Genomic DNA, 13,421 nt, shown 5'->3' with positions numbered 1-13,421 from the left:
CTGACAGATGTGTCTTTTGTACCTCGATGCCAGTAAATAAATAGTAAACCTGTTTAATTTCACAAATCTAATGGTTCTCATGCTTCAGCTGACAGACAGGCTGACTTGGCCAAAAATTATGTTATTTTAAACTTATTTTTAAGACCAAATAAGCTAGTCACTCCCTGGAAGCAAGTAGACCAACATTCGCTCAGTTCCCCCAGGAAACTGTGGCTTCTGCTCTATAAATATTTTGAGAAGGGTACAGTTCCAATCAATGCTCTATGTTGTCTGCATTTCAGCCACGAGCTTCAAACACTGAGTGACTGGTGTTTTTTTTTAATATAACCTTCCTTTAAAAATATAGATTTAGATGGGACACAACCTGGAGCTATGTGAGAAAGCCACCTCCTAAGCTGAATGAGCCCCACATGCAGCATCAGAACCAACGTGAGCTCGTATCCTTGATACTATCACACCGTGGTACCTAGAAAGGATCCCCGCTGGGGTGTATGTAGGTGGCGATATTGAGTTGGGAATCTCTTTAAATGAGTGAAGGGCTTTTCAGCCTTTAAGGTATCAAGTTCAGCTCTGTGGGGTTCCCAGGTCAAGTAGACAAAACAGTTCATTTCTACTGTAGTAATTCTGTTTCGCAAAGTACCATGGAGTCATAGGCAAGTACAGCATAGAACTGATAGGATGACTTGCTAAAATTATGTTACTTTAAACTTATTTTTATGACCAAAAAAAATGCTCTACAAGCCAGTAGACCAACATTCCTTTAGCAAGGACAGAAGGCCAATGTGTCAGAATAGGAGAAAAGAGGTCCATTCATTGACCGCTGTTGTCTTCTACACAACCCTGCCTAGGGGTTTTGCTTGAGAAGTACATGGCTGAGAGTTTCCCAATATGTCCCATAGTTCTTCTAGGCAATCTGCGGGTTCCAGCAGGTCAATAGCAGCCTAAAAGACATTGTTAGGCACTTACTATGACATCTTCCCTATACTTCCAGCGACAGCTGACCAGTCAGCAGCTTCATTTGAGATGGAAATGTCTCAGACTGGCTTCAGTGCTCACTACTCCCAGGTATGTTGACCATATGCTAGAAAGAAATACCTTTGTACAAGTTTAGCTCTCCCAAGCAATGCCCAGGCATCAGTTGTATACGATGGCCTTGAAGTTTATGGTGGGAGCAGCTCTGCAGACCCTGTGTCAATGTCTAAGCCAAACGGGAAAATGGATTCTCACAGTCTTCTCAGTAGGAGCATTCTCCACACACTCCTCCATTTTACCAATTGATAGACGTGAACAAGACTGTCTGAGCTCTGCTGAATGTATCTGTGTAGCTAAGGAAATGAAAGGCTTAAGATATTTGTTTAAAATGCAGGAGGCTAAGGCTGTGTTATGCTAAAAGTCCTTAAAAGACTAAAATGTAGGATATTTTGTTTTGTAATTTCATTATTTTTTTTCTGTTTTGTACTCAGAAAAGTGTAGGAAGGCAAGAAGAGTAGACTCGTGGTCATGGACATCTCAGTGTGACAGTGACATAGTGTGCCTCAGCTTCCTCTTTCAATAAAATGGGCATTGTAATATTGGGTTGGTATAGAGTTATTGTGAGGACTAAGTGAATTAATTTATATAAAACACTCTGAACTATTTCATATACATATGACTTAGAATCATATTACTAATGCTACATAAGTGTTGCCCATACCATTTTATTGCCCTCTGTACTCACGCATTAGGACTGGGTCATGCTTGGAGCGGTGGGAGCCTATGACTGGAACGGAACTGTGGTCATGCAGAAGGCTAACCAGATGGTCATCCCTCATAACACCACCTTTCAAACTGAGCCCGCCAAGATGAACGAGCCTCTGGCTTCTTATTTAGGTAAGTCTTGGGTGCAACCTTGGTGCTTACACTAGTCTTCTTTTCGCTGCACCAAAACACCTGACTCTGGGACACTTGGGAAAGCACCCGCAAACACTGAGTGCCTATGCTGTGCCAAATATATTAAACAAATTAAAAAATAGCAAAATGCATGAGGCAGAACAATGGGCATTGTTTTGGATGAGAAACAATGAAGAAATGAGCAGTCTCTCCTGGAGGGCTAAAGGCTAAAATTGAGAAATGACAGAGAGGGGCGTGGGGGTGAACTCAGCTTCCTCATACACTAAGATTCTGTGAGATCGTTATATGTAAAATACCTTGGGATCAAGAACGAGTTTTACCTTCTCTCTATCCTAGAACAATTATAGGATATTTACCTTCATATATAATAAATGACGTTGTATAATTTCTATGAAAGGTAGGTGATCGCGTGTTTAAAGAGCCATAGGAAGGATCACAGTATGTTCAGAAATTCACCTTAGCCTGAAAAAAAAAATGTCCATGCCCTAACTCCTAGACCTATTTATGTTACCTTATAAGGCAAAAAGGACTTTTCAACTGGAAATACGTGAAGGATCCTGAGGTAGATCATGCTTGGATATGTTGCCATAGTCCAATATAGTGAAGTGATGTAAGCAGAAAAGTCTTTCCAAGATGGGTTTAGAGGGACATAGGACCGTATGTAGCTAGTCAGAGAGATACAGTGCTGAAATGAAGAAGGCGGGCGTGGGAACATAGGTCATCCCTGTTACAAAGGACAAAGAAGTGTGAGCTCTCCACAGCCTGTGGACAGGAGCATAGCCCTTCCTGCTTCTCACTATAGTCTAGGGTGAGCTATGGAGGCCTTCTAGCTTCCACAATTATACATAAGGCATTTGGAATGGACATTATAAGCCATCAAATTTATAATGCTGTGTTATAGCATCAGTAGAAAGCCTATAGAGTTATGTTAAATATTATTTCTGTCGCTGACATTGACCCTATTGCTAGTAGGTGTTTATGAAGACAGAACAAAGAGCACAAATGTGTTTGACATGATCACTACTCTCTCCATAGTCACTTATTCTAGTTATTAATTTAACAAGGCAGTATTTTGGGTATTCTGGATTAGGATTCTATGATCAAATTCTTTAAACAAACCAAGTCCTACATTTGTTATTCCTTAAAGTTTGAGTTGATTGTTGATTAAAGCATACTTAAATAATTTAAAATTTAAAGACTGCACTTTACGTGAGAAAACATTAAAATGGCCTTACTTCTTTATATGACCCCTCTTATCATTTACAATTCAATGAAACTGGAAAAAATACTAGTTGACAACGTATATACACAAATATATGTAAATAGATGTGCATATTTATGGCTCCTCTATGCTTAGGAAAGGAAGAAATTCGCATATGCACTCTATAGTATACTAATGTATTTTCTGTTCATTTCATTACCTTAGTCAAAAGTTAAGATGTTAAGATATTTGCCAACAGACATCTAGCATGTGTAAGATGTCTTTCACATGCTTCCCCTAACCTACCCTCAAATATTATTTCTTATCTGAAACAAGGCTTTCAAATATGTCATTGTGGTGATTATAAACTTACAAAGAGACGGAGCTGGCTGTTCTGAAATCCGGTGGAAGGTAACTAGTGAGGCCGTGAAAGTCTTTGAAGTCTTTGAAGGGGGCAAAGTAAGAGACCAGCACTATGAAAATGCAAGTGCTAATCAATGGGTGGGAGGAAGTGTGAACCGAAGCAGGGGCTCAGGATAGAGTCACCCACCCATTTCCTTATCACTCATAACCTGCCTCCATACCTGCTTAGCTAGCGGGTTTGGTGGTGAAAACCCAGGTGAGCCTGCACTCCCTGTCTCCTCATCCATGCTGTGCTGTGTTCTAATCATGCCTGACAAACTGAAGGAAACAAGAAGTGAGGTAAAGTCACCCAATGCAGCTCAGTCATACACTTCCTTCTCCGTCCATCACCTGAGCTCATGCTTCTTCCAGGACATTGAGAGTGCACAACACTCTTTCTTTTTAAAGATGAAGTTGGTCCAAAAACAGCTGGTCCAAAAACAGCATTCATAAAAGGACAACATGCCTCACAAATCTTCTTATATAAACATGCTATCTGTGTAAAAGTAGAATTATTACCTTACAGCAGAATATGGCTTAAGTTAACAGTATGGTCTCTTCCAGTTAGCCCTCTGTGATGTCCTGGATTACTATGTCTTCTACACCAGTAACAAGCTGCTTCTAGCTCTTAGAGCATAGCTTCCTTCTGCAGAGACCAAGCCCGTGTGTACTGAGCACTACCCATTGATTCAGCTCCATTTGCTACAGATACAAAATACAGACTTTTTCCCTCAATGATGATGATGATGATATAATAATAATAATAATAATCTGACTTAAAGCCAGATACAAGCTCTTTTCTTAAGTGGCATAACTGATGTCTAGAGACGGTTGGCTGTGCATTTGAGCTAGAATTCCCCACAAAATCATGAATATCAAGATACTCAAAACATTTAATAACATCTGAGAAACTTCCGAAGCCCTCAAGTTATGAGTATCTGAAAACCCTTCCCGAATGTGCCTGGTGATTTCTATCTGCAGTGGATTCTCCTATCTCTGCAGTGATGGACTTATAGGTGTGTCCAAGGCCTTAGAAACAGGGTGGATCCCAACAAGGGTGCAGAAATTTAGTTGCACATATGTAAAAATGTATACAGTAATGCCAGACTTGGGAGTTGTCTACGTATTCCTCGGTGAGTGAGCTGAATCAACAGAGGCACCTGCAGTGAGTGTGTGAGCACACATGTCTCATGATCAAAACCCACCCATGCATGAGCGCCTGTCACATCCACATGATTCTGACCAATGTAGGACAAAGTGTGCTCTTAAACCTTAAGTGGGGGTGACGTGGAAGAAAAAGGAAAATAGAAAGAACATCTCCAAGTTCATGAGCAAAGTCAACATAAAATACACGTAAATGAAAGTAAAGTAGGCAAAAAGAAAACAAGATTTCACAGAGCATTAAAAATGGGGTGATAGAGGTGAAAAAAACCCCTCAGCTTTAAATAAAAAAAAAAAAAAACGACAAAATCACAGAGATCCACTGTTGTCAGATAACTTAACAACCATCAAAGCATCCATAGATATAAATCACAGTTCTCACATTCAACACTTGTGAAAGTTTAATGGGACCAAATGTCTCTCAAAGAGCTGTTCACAGAATAACCCTAGAATGAATATTCTGGAAGCCACTCTACCTGACAATGCAGCTAACAAGGAGGAAAACATTGACCCAGTAATCCTTCGCTTGACATTTATTGTCAAAAATACTCAAAGGAAGGAAAAAACGCCTTCAAAATGGCTTTTGTCATCTCAAACGGTGTATCCAAAAAAAATGCTCAAACAAACAAAACAGTAATGGAACCTACCCAAACCCCGTCAATACGTAGCTAGGAAGTAAATGCGATCCCTTTATAACACAGCTCAGACCTTCAACCACTTAAAACTGCAGTTTCAAACCTTGGGAAGAAAATGCAAGAAGAGATTAAGTTTTCTGTCACCCAGAAATAAGTATTAGTGCTAGCCAGGCGTGGTGGTGCACACCTTTTATCCCAGCACTAAAGAGGCAGAGGCAGGCAGATCTCTTGAGTTTGAGGCCAGTCTGATCTACGCATCGAGTTCCAGGATAGCCAGGCTACCCACAGAGAAACCCTGTCTTGAAAAAAAGCCATCCAACCAAACAAATAAAAACCTATTGAGGTGGACAGTACAGACCCTTGTATCTAAATGAAATAGAATTAGTTTGCTCCACAGTGGTGACTGGAGGGCTTTCGAGTAGTCATGAGTGTGCAAGACTGCACATAAGTGCATGTAGGGTCCTTCTCCCCCTTCTGTCATCACTGTTCTACCATTTGCATCTCTAAACATGAGTGTGCAAGACTGCACATAAATGCATGTAGGGTCCTTCTCCCCCTTCTGTCATCACTGTTCTACCATTTGCATCTCTAAACATGAGTGTGCAAGACTGCACATAAGTGCATGTAGGGTCCTTCTTCCCCCTTCTGTCATCACTGTTCTACCATTTGCATCTCTAAACAATGAAAAACTGTGCTTGGGGGAAACATCATTTCAGAGTTGTTCAGTTGCAGTGGAAACGGGAGCGCAGTAAAGACGTTTCACCAATACAGTACAAGAAAATACAAAAATGATTAGCATGACCATTTAAAGCAATTTGATATATGACATAGGCCCCGATGGGTCCAGGTACGCATGTTGGATTTCTCTTTGGTTAGGTTACACAGTGAACTCGGCCACCATCCCTGGAGATGTGCTCTACATCGCTGGGCAGCCTCGGTACAATCATACGGGCCAGGTCGTCATCTACAAGATGGAGGATGGGAACATCAACATTCTGCAGACACTCGGCGGAGAGCAGGTAAACCTGAAATAAATCGTCCTGTGTCATCTCTGCATACTCTGGGTAACTTTTGACTAATGTTCTCTAAGCCAAAACATTCAAAATCCATTGTGAAGAGGCTTTCATGGGATCCTCTGGAGGGGTGTGAAGTAGCAGACGTCGTAAGCGTTTCACATGGAAGGAAGTAGAGGTAGATAAGTTCAGTCCATAGATGTTTGAAGCAGTTGTATTCAGGGTATATAAGAAATATTAAGAGCTAAATCATCAAGAAGCATAGAAGTGCCGATTGTGTTGTGCATTCAGAAGGTAGAAAGGTAGCTTTAAGTTATGATTGGTACAGGAAGCTCATATGGGATAAACATGGCTGACTTCAAAAGGAGAGACAAGATACAGACAAGAACTTCTTCAGTCTTTGGAAGACTAAATTTGTCGAATTTTAACTAGCCAACTCAAAACATCAGATCATGCTGGAGGTAAAGAGAAACTGTATGCCACAGGTGAAATTGGAAAATTCTTTAAAATATCCTTAAATATTAGAAATTGTTTGGGAAACTATACATGCAAAAGGCAAATGACAATATTTATAGTGCTTTAGATTAAAAAAAATATGTCTATGCTATTCAGTGGTTGGGATTGAATAGTACCTTGAGTGACTTTTGTCTTTTTTCTTTTTCATAGTTGCATGGGTTTTCTAAGCCTTTCACAGTGAAAGGATTCACAAACATCATCCCACCATTTGCTAGGATGTGGTGGGCAGGATTTGCTCAGGTTTCAATAGGCATGGTTGAGAGACACCTTCCTCCTCTGTGGGAGTCCTGGCTGCAGCCATTCTAAGCTGCAGCCCAGGTATCAGGAGAGTCACCTTGAGTGGACCTACAAGCATCCCTAGAGCTACAGCCCTATGACCCAGAGGACCAGTGTCCTTTATGATAGCATAGCCATAATTCACAGGGGGTCTGCAAAGAGCCGCCACAGTCAGAGAAGTCCCATTAAGTACACAGAGTTCACTTCCCATTCCACTCAGCCTGAATGTCACATCCTAACCAAAGTTTTCACCTGCATCAACATCGCTCCACAATGCAGGGAGACTGTCATCAGCAGACTCCGGAGGAATCTCAGAGTGATCAGAGGTAGTCTCGTATTCAGGCTAAAGCATTTTTATTAACTTGGCCATTTGTACTAACTAGTACTGACTAAATTCGCTAGACCTCATAAGCTCATCAACAATAAAGTAGGCTACTATTGTAGCTCAAAGGTGACACACAAAAAACCTAAAATGGTTAATTAATTAATATCATGAAATTGAATGGGAAGAGGTAAAAGAGATGGAAATCAGTGAGTATAAGAGAAGCTGAATAGGAAAAATTGATATTTTGTTGTCGACAACTCAAGTCTGTTAGCATTCTGAAGATGTCATGCAAGGACAGGGGAATGTAAAGAAATGTAGATATGCAAGTACGAGAGAACGCCAGGTGATTTTTTTTTAAAGCAATAGTTTTCTGTTTTGAGCCTGAGATACTGAAAAACAAAACAACAAAATGTTGCTCCATGATTAGAAGATCATGAAGTTATGGTGATTTAAGAACATTATTATACTTAGACATGTTCCCTGGGACAACACAAGTTCTAATGACAAAAGCTGGGGCTGAGAGTGAAGAAGTGGGAATCCGTGGACTTGAGCAGCTCCTGAGCTCACACTCAGCTCCAGAAGACACTGACGCTAGAAATGAATATCCAACAGAGGGAGGCCTTACAGTCATTTATTGTTATCATTGTTATTGTTATTTATAATTAGTTAAAATTTTTTAAAAGTTGTAAATCTCTCAAATATCTGTGAAATGGTGGTACCTTAACAAGTCACTGAAAGAACATTGGAAAAATGCCTCCTCATATTCATGCCCAGCAATTTCTAGAAGCAGCCTGGAGCCTGATCCTGGAGACAGTCAGTGTGCAGCAGCAAAGTAGCAAAAGCATTGCCCAAGTGTCTTCATCAAGCCCACGAGAATCCAGACACAGCACAGGTCTGCCCTTCAGGACAGGACAGAGTTTAGGGGGTGAGAGGAGAGAAAGGAGCTTGCAGGGATGGAGAAGTGCCATCTATGGTGAGCATGGTAACTTACACCTATAATCTTAGTGGTCTGAGGTTGAGACAGGAGACTTGCCACAAGTCCAAGGACAGCCTGGGCTACAGAAAAAGACCTTGTCTCAATCCCTCACACACCACCAAGAAAAAAAAGTTATATATATGGCACAGAGGCAGAATTATAAGCACAGAGATAAAAATACACTTACACAGGAATATTCGTAAGAGAAACACCAAGAATGTGAAGTAGTAAATGCAGGCCAATACGTGAAAAGTGCTTTAAGCATTTAGATTGCACAATACCAGTTCTTTGCTAAAAGAGGTCTTTTTCATAAAAATGCTGTTCAAGAGGAGAGAGTCCCTACAATCTTCTATTTTGCTGTTCCTTGTAGCGGCAGGGCCACAGCTTAGCCACTGAGGAGTAAGCACTCTTTAGAGGTCAAGATACAGCGTACTCTGCACTGTTGCAGGAGGACTCAGCTGCTTCCACACATTTAGCATTTATTGTACCTTCCCACGTTACCATATTTCCACATTGATGAAACCAGAATACGTCTGGTAATCTCTCTGTCTCTGTCTCTCTGTCTCCCTCCCTCCCTCTCTCTCTCTCTCTCTCTCTCTCTCTCACACACACACACACACACACACACACACACACACACACACACACAAACCTCACTGAGGTAGTGCTGGTCTGATGTGTGGGGAAAACCAGGACAGTTGACAATCACAAAAGAAATAAAAGTAGTCACATCTCCACCTCCTAGACTGAAATCTTTTGCCCCTTGTCATTCTCAAAGTCAGGACCACTTCATCCTCCAGTCTAGAGAAGACTTGGTTTGTACAATTTTCTGTCTTTCATTGCCTTTGACACCAGCTCTCACCAGGTCTCTCCTAGACCAGGATGATTTATAGATCGCAGACTTCCGCTTCCGGGGGGAGAGCTTCTGAGATCTCATCCCTGCGTGCTGTTTTGTTTTGTGTTCTAGATTGGTTCCTACTTTGGTAGTGTCTTAACAACAATTGACATCGACAAAGATTCTTATACTGATCTGCTTCTCGTCGGGGCCCCCATGTACATGGGGACAGAGAAAGAGGAACAGGGCAAGGTGTACGTGTACGCTGTGAATCAGGTAATGACATCTGAGGTCGGTGAATCCAGAAAATGCCTTCCTTCCCCTCAGTTCCCACTAATGCAGCTCCAATAGTTTTCACTCATAGAAAAAAAAAAAAAAAGATCTAAGAAGTTTACTAGCCCCATTCAATTTCACAGTTTCAAAAGAAACATTTAGAATCCAAGTTAATGACTTTCAGACCTTAATTATGTTTTGCTTAAACATATGGAATATGGGTTTTGTTTCTGTTGTTACTATAGGGTTTTGTTTTGTTCCTTTTATTTTACCAGATTATGAAGGCTAAGTAACACAAGTGCAAATATCATTCATGTGGTAAAAATCCTACTCACAACCTATGTATAAGCTCCAGGCTGCACAGGCTGAGGGGCCTCCATAGTTACCATGGCAACAGCCAGAAGCAACTTCATAGCAGTGACACCAGGCCCTTCCTGGGAGACACAGTGGGGTTCGGAGCTTCTAGCCAGGTGGAGAGAGATAAATATTTCAGTTCTAATTTTAGACATCATTTGTCGTGTGAAGTAATGTTTACCTTATTTATTAAAAGGATATTTGCTATTTACAAACTGGCCAGTGGCTAGGTTTTTGTTCTTGTGTTTTGATTTGCTTGTTTGTTTTGGTTTAAGTTTTTCTTGCATACTGATTATTTTAAATCCTAGATGGCATACCTTTCACCCTATCTTTTTCTTGGCTTTCTCCTGTGTGTTTGTTTGGGGAAAGAAATTGTTCTCTCTCTCCTCCCTCTCTCCTTCTCTCCCTCTCTCCCTCTCTCCCTCTCTCCCTCTCTCCCTCTCTCCCTCTCTCCCTCTCTCCCTCTCTCCCTCTTTCCCTCTCTCTCTCATTTTTTCCCCCAAGAAAATATGTTCTCTACTAGCAGTGTCTATGTTTCCCTCCACTCCGGGCAGCTTTCAAAACTTTGCTTTTTGAACAGAGTAAATTTGGTCCTTGCCTTAGGTGGAGAATGAACAAAGAGTCTTAGCCAAGAAACACACTGGCGAAGCGGGGCTGAGGCACACAGTGGAGGATTTAATTTTCCCTTCTTTAGGAAGTCCACAACGTGCGACTAATTACACCCTTAGCTTCATCAAGAAGAGCCTGTTGGAATTCTCAGCATGTCTACTTACCCAGGTTCCTTTGGCGTTCCCACCTTTTCATGTATTTCACAGGTCTGCTGTTGGTATGCAAATGTTACTTCGTAAGGTTGCCGTGGCGCGCATGTACTTAAGAAACCAACCCACTCCCGTCCCTGGTAGCAGTGTGAGAAACTTTTAAGTATTCTGTTTATCTTCTCTCTAGACAAGGTTTGAATATCAAATGAGCCTGGAACCAATTAGGCAGACCTGCTGCTCATCCCTGAAGGATAATTCATGCACGAAAGAAAACAAGAATGAGCCCTGCGGGGCCCGCTTCGGAACAGCAATTGCTGCTGTAAAAGACCTCAACGTGGATGGATTTAATGACGTCGTGATTGGAGCTCCGCTGGAAGATGACCACGCAGGAGCTGTGTACATTTATCATGGCAGTGGCAAGACCATAAGGGAGGCGTATGCACAAGTGAGGCCCCAAGGTTTCTCTAGGGTCTTCTTAGCCCTCCGCGCCAAGTGGGCTCACCTGTCTTACCCTATAACTTATAATTTACTGTTTTAATCTATTCTGACTCGTGGGAAACTACTTATGATTTTTTCTCTTGTATCCTTTCTTAGAAGAATTAGCTAGTAGCTTATACTCTTACCTAGCTTGTTTTCTGTATCAATTTGTCTGCCTTCTTGGACGATATCACTTGAAGTCATAAAATAATAGTAAACAAATAATGCCTGGTTATAAGGTTCTTAATCTTTAAGAGTAAGAGGGCGATAATAGTGTGGTTTAGTCTATAAAGGAGATGGTGGGTTTTTGTAGTCAGTGCCCATATTGCTATTAAGCAAAATTATATTAAATTCATAATTATGAATTAATATTTATATTTTCATCAAATAAATATGGGTTTCTGAGGTTTATAATGTTTCTCTCAAGTAATACTTCTTGAAAAATGTGAATGGTTAGTTTGATCTGCGCAGGATTTCTTTGGTTCTTGTTTCAAATTTATGGGCAGTTAGCAGTTTCGCATTCATTGACCTAATCTATAAATTTAATTTCTTAGTACACAAGAAAAATATTCATTAAATATTCATAAATATTTAATGCACCATAAACACAAGAGAAGTAATAATGGGGAGTTTTATATAATCATAAGCAATGAGCTATTATGGATAAATATCTTACATTTCAACATATGCCCCAACTCTCTCTAGCATCTAAACCACAAAGAGAATGCAGACATTAACTTTTCCTTTTGATATTTCCATGGTCTTTTTTATTTCTGCAGTCAACGGAACTCTTAAAACCTATTGATGTAAAATTTTGTAATGACATTAATAAGGAACACAATAAGTTACACTCCTGTCCATTTGACAAACGCTCTGTTTCTGTTAAAAAGTCTTTGTAGGATTACGAACTTAACTAATGGCAGGCAGAATTAACCACTGGAGCATCCGTGAACCAGAAAGAACACACAGAGAGGGTCCTTGTACCTCGTTGCTTTTGTTCTTTCAGTATGAATCCTGCACATTTAGTGAATAGCATTTGAAGCAAAGAAAGATGTGTATAATTGTTTGACGGAATAAATTGCCATAAGTGATGCATTTGTTTTTAGTCAGTGGTAAATTGGGATGCAGTTCTAAAGAAAATGAGCCAGACAGAGTTGGCATTAGATTGTTTTCTCAGTGGAATATGCTTTGCCGGGAGCAAACGAAGATGCAATCAGCCATTTCCAGAAATTCAGTGTCAGCTCCGTGGGGGCTAACCAGGCTCATATCTCCTGATTTGTCTGCTGAAATATGATGGAAATATTAGTCAAGGGGACATATAATTCCGCGTGTCACTTTTCCGTTCTTTGACTTTTTCCTCTGTGTCACTTAAAAGGAGTTGAGGAAGTTAAAGAATCCCCAGAGCTTAGGAAGGGCCTGTTGGCCCTGTCTTCTTGCCAGCAGGTTCTATTAAGATATTATCTGCTCGGACAAGCAGGAAGCTATGAATATAGGAAGATCACTTTCCATGTAAGGCGAGGTGTATAGGTGAGCTGTCAAGAACTCCATGTTTACTGTGCCCTGCTTACACTGAGGCCATGTTCAATGTCAGTGGGGATGGACCTTTTAGGACAATTGTTTGAATTGACCTAAGCAATCATTCGTTCTTCTTGCATCTATGGGATGTTTTCAAAGTTTCCAGTGTGCTCTCTCTCTCTCTCTCTCTCTCTCTCTATATATATATATATATATATATATATATATATATATGCTTATTGGAATTAAAAAAGGAAACAGAAATAGAACCTGTTATTCAGGCATTATATATCAACTTCCCTCTCTTGGAGTCAGTAACCCTGACCTGATTAGTCTGTGCTGTAGGAAGAACCATCTCCCTAGGGAACAGTGTGATATTTCCTCTCACTTTCATCGAGGGCCCTCTAAGTTTCCAGATCTTCTCTTTACACTTTATTCACTTATCCAAATTCTCCGATCAATTCTGAACTATTCTGAAGGATTCTTCTGACATCCAACCTGTCTGTTGGGATTTCCACAGCGCATTCCATCAGGTGGGGATGGCAAGACCCTGAAATTTTTCGGCCAGTCTATCCACGGAGAGATGGATTTAAATGGTGACGGTCTGACTGACGTGACCATTGGAGGCCTTGGTGGAGCAGCCCTCTTCTGGTATGTATGCTATGGCACCTGGTTAAAATGGTACTCTTTCCCATATAATTCCAGACCACACAATAGGAGTAGAACTCTTAACATATTAAATATCTATTTCCTCTCAGGCTGTTCTGTCAAGTTGCAAATGATTCAATCGATCGAGGCATCAGTGAATCGTAAG

At 40.8% G+C, this 13,421-nt stretch overlaps 1 protein-coding gene across 3 annotated transcripts in view; it reads left to right on the top strand.

Annotated features, from left to right (window-relative positions):
- The window catches only part of Itga1 (integrin subunit alpha 1), a 166,156-nt gene that overhangs the window by 105,491 nt on the left and 47,244 nt on the right, over positions 1-13,421 (top strand). For all 3 annotated transcript variants that reach the window (XR_010063584.1, XM_039101763.2, NM_030994.2), the window contains 6 exon segments: positions 992-1,065; positions 1,725-1,869; positions 6,166-6,308; positions 9,363-9,506; positions 10,803-11,060; positions 13,128-13,258. Coding sequence is in view for 2 of the 3 variants with exons in the window: in XM_039101763.2 (XP_038957691.1) it covers positions 992-1,065; positions 1,725-1,869; positions 6,166-6,308; positions 9,363-9,506; positions 10,803-11,060; positions 13,128-13,258 (895 nt within the window). In the remaining variant the exon portion in view is untranslated.

Source organism: Rattus norvegicus, chromosome 2 (assembly GCF_036323735.1).
Source record: "Rattus norvegicus strain BN/NHsdMcwi chromosome 2, GRCr8, whole genome shotgun sequence".
NCBI lineage: Eukaryota > Metazoa > Chordata > Mammalia > Rodentia > Muridae > Rattus > Rattus norvegicus.
The sequence above is the reverse complement of the archived record's forward strand: the minus strand, read 5'-3'. Positions and strand labels throughout refer to the sequence as shown.